This window comes from Panthera tigris, chromosome B4 (assembly GCF_018350195.1).
Source record: "Panthera tigris isolate Pti1 chromosome B4, P.tigris_Pti1_mat1.1, whole genome shotgun sequence".
Lineage (NCBI taxonomy): Eukaryota > Metazoa > Chordata > Mammalia > Carnivora > Felidae > Panthera > Panthera tigris.
In genome coordinates, this window is record NC_056666.1 from 118,326,249 (window position 1) to 118,339,123 (window position 12,875).

Sequence of the window (12,875 nt, forward strand, 5' to 3'; positions counted from 1 at the left end):
AACAAGCAATCCTAAAATTTGTATGGAACCACAAAAGGCCCCGAATAGCCAAAGTAATTTTGAAGCAGAAGACCAAAGCAGGAGGCATCACAATCCCAGACTTTAGCCTCTACTACAAAGCTGTAATCATCAAGACAGCATGGTATTGTCACAAAAACAGACACATAGACCAACGGAATAGAATAGAAACCCCAGAACTAGACCCACAAAAGTATGGCCAACTAATCTTTGACAAAGTGGGAAAGAATATCCAATGGAAAAAAGACAGTCCCTTTAACAAATGGTGCTGGGAGAACTGGACAGCAACATGCAGAAGGATAAAACTAGACCAGTTTCTTACACCATTCACAAAAATAAAATGGAATAAGGACCTGAATGTGAGACAGGAAACCATCAAAACCCTAGAGGAGAAAGCAGGAAAAAACCTCTCTGACCTCAGCCGTAGCAATTTCTTACTTGACACATCCCCAAAGGCAAGGGAATTAAAAGCAAAAATGAACTATTGGGACCTTGTGAAGATAAAAAGCTTCTGCATAGCAAAGGAAACAATCAACAAAACTAAAAGGCAACCAACGGAATGGGAAAAGATATTTGCAAATGACATATTGGACAAAGAGCTAATATCCAAAATCTATAAAGAGCTCATCAAACTCCACACCCGAAAAACAAATAACCCAGTGAAGAAATGGGCAGAAAACATGAATAGACACTTCTCTAAAGAAGACGTCCAGATGGCCAAGAGGCACATGAAAAGATGCTCAACGTCACTCCTCATCAGGGAAATACAAATCAAAACCACACTGAGATATCACCTCATGCCAGTCAGAGTGGCTAAAATGAACAAATCAGGAGACTATAGATGCTGGAGAGGATGTGGAGAAATGGGAACCCTCTTGCACTGTTGGGAATGCAAACTGGTACAGCTGCTCTGGAAAAGAGTGGAGGTTCCTAAAAAAATTAAAAATAGATCTACCCTATGACCCAGCAATAGCACTGCTAGGAATTTACCCAAGGGATACAGGAGTGCTGATGTATAGGGGTACTTGTACCCCAATGTTTATAGCAGTGCTTTCAACAATAGCCAAATATGGAAAGAGCCTAAATGTCCATCAACTGACAAATGGATAAAGAAATTGTGGTTTATATACACAGTGGAATACTATGTGGCAATGAGAAAGAATGAAATAAGGCCTTTTGTAACAACGTGGATGGAACTGGAGAGTGTTATGCTAAGTGAAATAAGCCATACAGAGAAAGACAGATAACCATATGTTTTCACTCTCATGTGGATCCTGAGAAACTTAACAGAAGTCCATGGGGGAGGGGAAGAAAAAAAAAAAAAAGGTTAGAGAGGGAGAGAGCCAAACCATAAGAGACTCTTAAAAACGGAGAATAAACTGAGGGTTGATGGGGGGTGGGAGGGAGGGGGAAGTGGGTGATGGGCATTGAGGAGGGCACCTTTTGGGATGAGCATTGGGTGTTGTTTGGAAACCAATTTCACAATAAATTTCATATTAAAAAAACCCATTAGGGTGCATGTACCCATTTGAAACAGCATACCTGTATCCCTTAGATAAATACCTAGTAATGCAATTGCTGGGTTGTAGGCTAGTTCTATTTTTAATTTTTTGAGGAACCTCCATACTGTTTTCTAGAGTTGCTGCATCAGCTTGCGTTCCCACCAACAATGCAAAAGAGATCCTCTTTTTCTACATCCTCGCCAACATCTGTTGTTGCCTGTGTTGTTAACGTTAGCCATTCTGACAGGTGTGAGGTGGTATCTCATTGTGGTTTTGATTTGAATTTCCCTGATGATGAGTGATGTTGAGCATTTTTTTCATGTGTCAGTTGGCCATCTGGATGTCTTCTTTGGAGAAGTGTCTATTCATGTGTTTTGCCCATTTCTTCACTGGATTATTTGTTTTTTGGGTGTTGAGTTTGATAAGTTCTTTACAGATTTTGGATACCAACCCTTTATCTGATATGTCATTTGCAAATATCTTCTCCCATTCCGTCTGTTGCCTTTTAGTTTTGCTGATTGTTTCCTTTGCTGTGCAAAGGATGAGGTCCTTTGATGAGGTCCCAATAGTTCATTTTTGCTTTTGTTTCCCTTGCCACTGGAGACGTGCTGAGTAAGGAGTTACTGTGGCCAAGGTCAGAGAGGTTTTTTGCCTGCTTTCTCCTTGAGGATTTTGATGGCTTCCTGTCTTACATTTAGGTGTTTCATCCATTTTGAGTTTATTTTTGTGTATGGTATAAGAAAGTGGTCCAGGTTCATTTTTCTGCATGTCGCTGTCCAGTTTTCCCAGCACCATTTGCTGAAGAGACTGTTTTTATTCCATTGGATATTCTTCCCTGCTTTGTCAAAGATTAGTTGGCCATACGTTTGTGGATCCATTTTTGGGTTTTCTATTGTGTTCCATTGATCTGAGTGTCTCTTTCTGTGCCAGTACCATACTGTCTTGATTACAGCTTTGTAGTATAGCTTGAAGTCCAGGATTGTGATGCCTCCTGCTTTGGTTTTCTTTTTCAAGATTGCTTTGGCTATCCAGGGTCTTTTCCGGTTCTATACATATTTTAGGATTGTTTGTTCTAGCTCTGTGAAGAATGCTGGTGTTATTTTGATAGGTATTGCATTGAATATGTAGATAGCTTTGGGTAGTGTTGACATTTTAACACTATTTGTTCTTCCTATCCAGGAGCATGGAATCTTTTTCTATTTCTTTGTGTCTTCTTCAATTTCTTTCATAAACTTTCTATAGTTTTCAGTGTATAGATTTTTCACCTCTTTGGTTAGATTTATTCCTAGGTATTTTATGGTTTTTGGTGCAGTTGTAAATGGGATCAATTCCTTGAATTCTCCTTCTTTTGCTTCATTGTTGGTGTATAGGAATGCAACCGATTTCTGTGCATTGATTTTATATCCTGCAACTTTGATGAATTTACGGATCAGTTCTAGCAGTCTTTTGGTGGAATCTTTTGGGTTTTTCATATAAAGTATCATGTGATCCCCAAAGAGTGGAAGTTTGACCTCCTCCTGGCCTGTTTGGATGCCTTTTGTTTCTTTGTGTTGTCTGATTGCTGAGGCTAAGACTTCCAAAACGATGTTGAATAACAATGGAGAGAGTGGACATCCTCGTCTTGTTCCTGACCTTAAGGGGAAAGCTCTCAGTTTTCCCCATCCTTTATCTCATTTGATACCTTGAATTGTGTAGGACAGGTATAAGTATCCTCATTTTATAGAAGATTGAACTGTGATGCAGATAAATTAAGGACTTAAGGACACACAAATAATAAATGGTAGAGCCAGGTCTTGGACTTAATCCTTCTGATCTAAAGTCCATTATTCTATACTTCTTATTTATTTAAAGTTTGTTTATTTTGAGAGAGAGAGAGGGAGGGAGGGAGGGAATCCCAAGCAGGCTCTTTGCTGTCAGCGCAGAGCCCAACTTGGGTCTTGATCTTCTGAACCTATCAGATCATGATCTGAGCTGAAATCAAGTGTAGGACTCTCAAATGACTGAGCTACCCACGTGCGCCTTCCATAGTTTTTATAGCAGTTACATCTCTGCCTGCTGTCATTCATATGAACATGTGCAATCTTGCCCTTGAAGAATGTAATGTTTTCATGAGATTCTAATTATGCTATAGAAAGGTCACATGTATACACTTGCAAGTAACTTTTTTTTTAAACCTGGAAAAATACATATTTTAGAGAAGGCAGAGGTGTTCATTAGCCTCATGTCTGGGAAAATCTGCCACAAAACAGGTGATGCTTGTTTGCTCCTCTGTTCTCCCTTTGAAAATAAGGGGTAGTTGTAAGTTTTATTTTCTCTATTCTTTTTAGATTTGGAATTCTATGACTGGGGAACTAGTACATATCTATGATGAGCACTCAGAGCAAGTCAATTGCTGCCACTTTACCAACAACAGTCATCACCTTCTCTTAGCCACTGCGTCAAGTGACTGTTTCCTCAAAGTAAGTGTGGATAATGAGAATTACATAGACAAATTTGATAGATGCATTAGAACATTTCTTTTGATTTTCTCATGTATTAATCAGGGTTCTTCTGGTTGCAGTGATAGAAACTTCCATATTAGATTAAGCAAAAAAAAAAAGATATTATTGGTTTATGTAAGTGAAGAGTATAGAGGGAGCATGGCTTCAAGCATAGCTGATTCCAGATGTTTAAATTATGTTCTTAGACTCTACCTCTTATCTCTAGACTTTGTTTCCCTCTTTGTTTGGTTTAGGCGTTGTTCTTTCAGTGTGGCAGGAAATATGGCTGTTCTCACCTCCAGGCTTACATGGGTCTTATAGTTTATAGTCACAGAGGAAGTCATGTTATATATGTGTGTGTATATATATATATATGTGTGTGTGTGTGTGTATATACATATATATTATATACATGATATATGTAATACACATATACGTATTATATATATACAACACACATACATACATACATACATATAGGATCTACTGTTTCCCAGATCCCATAGATTTCATTTTAAAGAAGACTATTTGACTTTGTTTGGCTTATATGCTCATTGTTAAATAATCCTAGTGGCCTGTAGGATGGAATCCGTGGATTGGCCAAGGATCACAAGTGTAGCCATGTAGAAATGGGACAAGTGAGGTGAGGTCAGCTCCACTGAATTATATAAGAGGGGCTTGATTCAAAAGAGAGGTTCTGTTATTAGGAGGAAGAAAAAGAGATGCTGACAGGAAAAAAAAGCTAAAACCAAAAACATATTCATTTCATGTATGTTTGGTAATGCTTTATAATTATAAATTATAAAAGATTTTATCTTTTTTTTGGAGTTTATTTTGAGAGAGAGAGAGCATGTATGCACGAGCAAGCAGGGGAGGGGCAGAAAAAGGAGAGAGAGCGAATTCCAGGCAGGCTCTTTTTTCCCCTGTTAAGTGCCATACTAAAGATAGCTAGATTGAATTTTCTGGGGTCCCAGAAAGATTCACTAACTTCTTTTAGAGTCTTTTTTGGATTGATTTCTGCCCTTCATCCTCCTCCTCCTTTTTTTTTTTTTTTTTTTTTTTTTTTTTTTTGATGTTTATTTTTGAGAGAGTGAGAAAGAGCAAGTACACAAGCTTGGGAGAGCGGGGAGAGGGCAGCAAGACAGGGAGAGAGAATCCTAAGCAGACTCCATGTTGTCAGCACAGAGCTTGACATGGGGCTTGAGCTCATGAACCATGAGATCATGACTTGGGCCGAAACCAAGTGTTGGACGCTTAACTGACTGAACCTCCTAGGTGCCCTGTGCCCTTTCTTTTTTAATGTCACACTATCTTTGTAATGGGACATTATATTTTTGGGAAGGTTCAGCAAAACATTTCAGTTTGGAAAACCTCATACATTCTGTTTGACGTTTAAGGTATTTGAACAACTTTAGAAAATATTGAAAGTTGTCCCCCCTATACCCACAGGTTATTTCCCCCAGTAGTTCCTTTCAGACACGTTTCTGGAATCCCCAGGGCCCTGCACAGCTCAGTTTGAAACACTGGATTGGGTTAAAATAACAAACTAACATAGTCTTACAGTCTTAGCTCATTTTTACTCAGATATGCTTTACCCTACTGAATAAACCCACCTCTAAAAAATAAGACTATTGTACTATTTAAGAAAAGCTTTGCTCTATTTGAACAATCCCAGCTCTAAAAACCTAAGACCTTTTGTTATGACTAATTTTTGATGTTTCTTTTTAATATTTTAGAGGGTGAAGAAGTTAATATTTCCTCATTTTAATTACAGACAAAAACCTCTAGGATGTGAGAACAAAGAGAGATCTATGGGGTCTATTGGTTAGTCAACAGTTTTAATTAAGGACAAGTTATGCTTTAAGATCTGCCATACCACACCTGTATTACCATGTAGACAATTAGAACTCACTTCTTGTGTCTCTTGAACTGAGAGAAGCCAATGAAAATATGTAAATCTGGGGGTGCCTGGCTGGCTCAGTTGGTGGAGCTTGCAACTCTTGATCTCAGGGTTGTGGGTTTGAGCCCCGTGTTGGGTGTAGAGAATATTTAAAAATGAAATCTTTTTTTTTTTTTTTTTAATTTTTTTTTTTTTAACATTTATTTATTTTTGAGACAGGGAGAGACAGAGCATGAACAGGGGAGGGTCAGAGAGAGGGAGACACAGAATCTGAAACAGGCTCCAGGCTCTGAGCTGTCAGCACAGAGCCCGACGCGGGGCTCGAACTCACAGACCGCGAGATCATGACCTGAGCCAAAGTCGGCTACTTAACCGACTGAGCCACCCAGGCGCCCCAAAAATGAAATCTTTAAAAAAATATATGTAAAATTGAAGCTGCCCCCATGTAACTTGCCTTATCTGAAAAATTGGATTTACCTAGGACTGGGATAAAAAGGAGTCTAGGATGGAGATGGACATGAAGAATAGGACGTATCTCACTGGTCATTTGCAAAGGATTTTTACCAAGGTTAATCATGGGGATGAATGAGTTCTTCTTCTGTGTTTAATATAGTTAGCATAAATCACCAGAGATGACTAGTCCTTATTTACATTTAAAAAGAAACATTTTTTCTTTAATGTTTATTCATTTTTGAGAGACAGAGACAGAGCATGAGCGGGGAAGGGGCAGAGAGAGAGGGAGACACAGAATCCGAAGGAGGCTCCAGGCTCTGAGCTGTCAGCACAGAGCCCGACATGGGGCTCGAACTCACAAACTGCAAGATCATGACCTGAGCCGAAGTCGGACACTCAACCGACTGAGCCACCCAGGAGCCCCTTTTTAATTTACATTTTATATACTTTTCAAACATATCCAAAAGGAAAGAGTACAATAATGAACCCTTGTGGTATCCATTGTTTAGCTCTAACTGTACTATTATCAGTATTTTGCTAATTTTATTTTATTGTCCTCCCCGGTCCCCCATCCCCATTTTGGGGGGGGAGGTGGTGGCTGGGGCATGTTGCAACAAATCCCAGGTATTATGTCATTTCACCCAAAATCCTTCAGCATGCGTATCTGAGGTCTTAAACATACATACCATGGCATTATTACCCCTAACATTAACAATGGTTTTGTAATATACCTGGTTTGTGCTTACTTCTCCCCATTATTCTTTTTCTTTTTTTAAGTTTATTTATGTTTAGTAATCTCAACACCCAATGTGGGCTTGGACTCACAACCCCAAGATCAACTGACCCAGTTAGGGGCCCCTTCCCCATTATTCTTAAAAACATACCTTTCTACCATGAGTTTGTTGGAATCAAAATAAAAATTTCAGGTGACATTTACCTGTTCTATGTCTTAAATCCCTTTTAATCTGTAGAAGTTTCCCTTCTCCTCCTCTTTTCTTATGCCATTGATGAGAACTTTAGTCACTTGTCCTGTGGATTCTGAATTTGGTTGGTTGCTTCCTAGAGGTGTTTACTTGGTCTTCAAGCCTATTACATGTCATGTCAAATGCATTTATGTCTATCTTTGCTATCTTTGTATTTTTTTAGTCATTTTTTAGAGCATTAATAGATTTTAGCCTAGCTAGTATACTCAAGGTTTGCATGGGGAAATCTTAGAAATGACCATTTGGGTAACCTAGCATCTAAAAAAGTTTGGGGATATTTTATTTTACAAATTATTTATTATAGATCTAAGTAAAAATAGTAATGATTCCAAACTACTTTGTTAAAATGGGCAGTGATTAGTTATTTACATAACCTTTGGTCCTTTAATAGATGTAGGTGCTGATCTAAGGGCGGCTCCATTACTTGGTAATCACAATTCACCTTTGTATTTGATACCTTTGTGTTACTATGACCATTTTTCTGTAATTGAAAAAACTTAAATGGGAGGGAAGAAAAAATGTTATGTGGTTTCTAACTTCCTTGTTCAGTACTAGTTTTGTAGTTATCTTTTTATCTTTCTCAAATAGCTGTGGGATTTGACCCAAAAAGAGTGTCGAAATACCATGTTTGGCCACACAAATTCAGTCAATCACTGCAGATTTTCACCAGATGATAAACTTTTGGCTAGTTGTTCAGCTGATGGAACATTAAAGGTATGCTTTTGTTTATCATTAAAATTGGTTGTAATTTTGTAGTTTTATGATTTGGTTATAGAGATAGGTTTCTGTTTTTCACATTTCTACAGGAAGAGCTTCTTTAATTTCCAGGAGCATATTTAATATAACTGTAATTGCTTGTCATAATGATTGTTTATGAATGGTTTACTGCCTTATGGTTTAAAGTTCATATAATTTGAAATCTTAATTTTTTAAGCATATATTCTATTTAAGACTTCATAAAATTGAGACCTGTGGGGTCGAATTTGTAAAGGCCCTGCTTTATTTATTCTTTATTCTCCCTTTTATTTTATATTCTCCTGTTTTTGAGAGCTAGGAAAAAAAGTTTATTCAACCTCCTGAAATCTATAGTCCTAAAAAAAACTAAATTCTTTACATTTTTACCTTCTCAAATAAGATCCAAATCCTACTTTCTTTATTACTCCTGTCTCCACCATCATTCTAGCCTCCTCTTTATTGATTCTCCTTTTTTCCTTTGGTCTTAAGTCCAATCTATCTTTGACCTCCTCATCTTTTTGTCTACTTTTCCCCCTCCCATTCTATAGTGTTTGCTCTGGTTCATGCTGTCATCTCCTTATGTCTGATAGCAGCTTTCTAAGATGTATTCTCCATCCCTCCTAATTCTGGCACAGAACTGCTAGAATAACTTTACCTCTGTTTTCTTCTTGCCACTTTAAGCTGGAACACAAAAGTCCCACATTATAAATTGTGATAAACCAGGCTTATCAGGTGCACCTCTGAGTCTCTTTACCTATCATCATTCTGCCACCTCTGTTCCTGTTCAGTTTGTTTCTTCTAACACACTTAACACTAATTGTTTTGGGCAAGATAATTTGGGGGCTTATGTCTGGTACTGTTTCCATATATATATTTCAGTAGTTTTTCGGCAGAATTTTGGCCTCCAATTCATTTAACCATATTTAAAAAAACCTTTTTTTACATGTTTATTTATTTTTGAGAGAGAAAGATGCTTAACCTGCTGAGCCACCCAGGTGCCCCTAACCATATTTTTTAATGACCCTTAAACCTTTATGCAAAACCTTCTTCAGGGATGCCTAGGTGGCTCAGTCGGTTAAGTGTCCGACTTCAGCTCAGGTCATGATTTCATGGTTTGGAGTTCGAGCCCTGTGTTGGGCTCTGTGCTGACAGCTCGGAGCCTGGAGCCTGCTTCAGATTCTGTGTCTTCCTCTCTTGGCCCTCTCTCCCTTGCTCACGCTGTCTCTTTCTTTCAAAAATAAATAAATATTTTTTAAAAATTTAAAAACCCACTTCTTCAGAAAGTGTTCTCTTATAACATCCATGTTTCTGGTTCTGAGTGCACCACCCATCCTTCTATCTATATTTATGTATATTGATAGGAACTGTTCAGTTGATCTTCTCATTTCCACTTGTAAATATGTTGTGCAGTTCAGTTCAATCATTTTCATATGTCTTTGATAAGATTGCATATAGATTTATGATCTGCAGAGACCTTGCATCTTGTACTCTCTGCAGTTCATAGTACAGAATTGTACTCAAAACACACACTCAGTAAATTTTCTTGACATATTTTTTTCCAGAGAAATGCTTGAACCCTCCTGGGCACTATTTTGTTTGTTAGAATCACTAGAGAAGATTCGTTAATGCTGATAGGTAACTCCTAAGTTACAGAAAGTTACAGAAATCTCTTGATGCTGATTCTCTGGTTGAATCTTTGATTTATCTTTGTTGGCTGAAGATAACTTGTTTTGTAGAAATTACTTCAGGGCATCTAGGAACGCTTTCTGGTTAGAATTCTACTTTAAAGAATTTTCTAGCTATTAGTAGATTTTGGGAGCATTCTTAGGTAGAATATTCAAGTAAATAGATTTTGACCTCTATGACATGTTATCTACAAATATTAAATACTGTCTCTTTCTTTAGGACAATCCATATCAGAGGAGGTTTTTCAGAACACATTTGGATGGGTTAAGACAACCCTTTTCTGAGAGATTCTTTTAAGATCTTCTCTTTATGCCCCGTATTTTTTCTTTTTAAAAATTTCATGATAACGTGCTGCGTTGGTGTGGGTTTGTCTTCATTTATTGTGCTTGGCACTTGGTGGCTTCTTTCAATTTGGAAATTCATATACTTCAGTTCTGTAGTCTTCCCTTAATTATTTGATGTAATTTTTCTCTGCTTTTTCTTCTTAGAATGGCTGTCTGTTTTTTTGGTGGTTTTCTTATTTTTCTTCTCTTTGTCTATTTGCCCTCCTTTCTGGAAGATTTCTTTAGCTTTATTTTCTAGCTTTATTTTCTAATCCTTCTATTGGATTTTTAATTTCTCTTGTCGTATCTTAAAGTACTCATTCTTATGATCAGTTTCCTTTTTGATTTTATACTATATTTGTCATAGATGGAGTTTCTTTAATCTTTTTGTGGTGTTAACAGTTTTTTATTTTTTATTTTGTAAATATATATTTTAAGAGCTGCATCTTTTTTTTTTAAGTTTGTTTATTTTGAGAGAGAGAGAGAGCATGTACACAAGTGGTGGAGGGACAGAGAGAGAGGGAGAGAGAGAGAATCCCAAGCAGGCCCTGCACTGTTAGCACAGTGCCCAATGTGGGGCTCAATCTCAGGAATCATGAGATCATGACCTGAGCCGAAATCAAGAGTTGGATGTTAACCAACTGAGCCACCCAGGTGCCCTTGTGAATAGTATTTTTTTTAATTTCATATTCCTGTATAGTTGCTGTTTTCTTTGTTGGTTTCAGTTTCTGTCTGTATTTTAGAGGTATACGTCTGCTATCTGATCCTTGGGTATAGCTACAGATGTTTTCTGACTTACGGTGGTTGACTTAGGATTTTTCAACTTTATGATGGTGTAAAAGTGATATACCTTCAGTAGAAACTGTACCTCGAATTTTGAATTTTGATCTTTCCCTTGGATAACGATATGCAGTCTGATACTGGTGATGTTGGGCAGTGACAGGGAGCCGCAGCACCCAGTCAGCCATGAGATCACAAGGGTGAACAAGGGTGATACACTTACAGCCTTTCTATATCTGTATCGCCATTCTCTTTTTTGCTTTCTCTACAGTATTTAATAAATTACAGGAGATATTCAACATTTTATTATAAAATAGGTTTTGTTAGATGATCTTTGCCAGCTTTTGGCTAATGTAAGTGTTCTGAGCACATTTAAGGTAGGCCAGGCTAAGCTATGGTGTTCAGTAGGTTAGGCATATTAAATGCATTTTCAAATTATGATATTTTCAAGTTATGATGGGTTTATTGGGATGTAACCCCATGGTTAAGTTGAGGAAGATCTGTATATGTATTAGATATATAAATCCTGCTCCTATTTAGGAGTGTAGCACCAAAAAGCTGATAGGGAATTGTAACCTTGCTTATTATGAGTTTCCCTGAAGGGTTGTCTGGGAAACTTCTAATGTCAGACTTTTTAGATCTTTCCTCTTGATCTCGTTGGATATTCAGAGAAAAATCTTTAGTCTCCTACCTCTAGGGTATAAGTCTGGTTGGCAAGTTCTGAGACGATGTTGAGGTAGAGATCTCAAAATTTGGAATATAGACTTTCTTTTAATTTCCCAATTTTCAGAATGATGACTTTGCTCTCAACTGTGATGGGTCTAGAAAAACCCTCTACTCTTCAGCCAAAGTAGGGACACAGCAACCTGGATTGCATAGTTTGGGAGGGGGTTTCAAGGGATTTGTAGTGATTTCTCTTGATTTAGCTCTACCCTTAGAAGGTACCCAGTGCAACACTTCCTTCGCCTTTTAGGAGTTCTGTAGTATGAATTGGGCTGCTTCTTGGCTTTCCCTGTAGTGGGCTCAGGACTCAGTATTTAGGAGTCTCCTTATTGCTTGCCTTTTTGCTTTTTACCCTTTATAGTTTTGTTGCTATTATCTCTTTCTCCTTTCTCCTTTGCCTTGTGAACTATGCCTATGGAGAAAAGTTCTCTTTACTGTTGTTTTATGTGGTTTTGGGAGGGTATGAAGATGAATGTTTGTATTCTATCTACATCTTTAATCTGAATCCTATTTCCTTCAGTAACACTATTGTTTCTACTCACCTATGCTTGAAACATGAGAAGAATCTGTCTTTTCACTTAAAATGCATTTTTTTATTATTTAGTGAATACTTAATATGTGTCAGACACTGCACGAGGCATTTGGGTTTTAAATACTAAAAAGAAAAAAACAAACAAAACATGAAATATTTCCTGGCCTGAAGTTGTTCAAATTCCAGTTGGAGAAAGTGGTAAGGGAATAGACAAGCTGTGGAAATGGCAAAGGTGCTCTGAGAACAGATGAGGGTTGTGTCCAGATGTGTTCAGGCACCTGGTGCTGCACCCAAACTGTAACCTTTTCTCCTTTTTCATGATCTTTGTTATCCCATTTTATGTGTCACTTTAGCTTATGCTGACCCTTTAGCCTAGAGTCTAGGCCATAGAGTGCTCCTTTTGTCTTTTTAGTGTTGAAAATCTCTCCATCCTAAGTTGTAGGCTAATCTTCAGGGAGGAGACTGAGATGTCCACCTCTGCAAAAACTGTTCCCTCAAGCCCACAGCTTGGGTCTAGCATTTCCACTGTGCTTTATCTTTTCCTCTCAAATGACACATCCGATGTACTTTGTCTTAGAGTCACTTATGGGCTTGTCTTACCTCCTTTAATGGCCTGTAAACTCCTTGAGAGAGAGGTATCTATACCTGATTTATTTATGTAATCTTCCAAATGATGAGCATAGTGGTTAATGTGTTCACAATGATAAACCTTTTTTGTGTCCCTTCAAATCAAAGTAAGACTTCTCCAAACTCGAAAGAA

General features: G+C 37.7%; 1 protein-coding gene across 8 annotated transcripts in view; it reads left to right on the top strand.

Moving 5' to 3' along the window:
- The window catches only part of APAF1 (apoptotic peptidase activating factor 1), an 88,468-nt gene that overhangs the window by 39,245 nt on the left and 36,348 nt on the right, over positions 1-12,875 (top strand). For 5 of the 8 annotated variants that reach the window (XM_042992971.1, XM_042992975.1, XM_042992976.1 and 2 more), the window contains exons 15-16: positions 3,848-3,979; positions 7,925-8,050. In XM_042992971.1, the coding sequence (XP_042848905.1) occupies positions 3,848-3,979; positions 7,925-8,050 (258 nt within the window). Of the gene's footprint in view, positions 1-3,847; positions 3,980-7,924; positions 8,051-12,875 lie in introns of those variants that run through there. The other 3 variants (XM_042992978.1, XM_042992974.1, XM_042992977.1) reach the window with 2 other exon arrangements.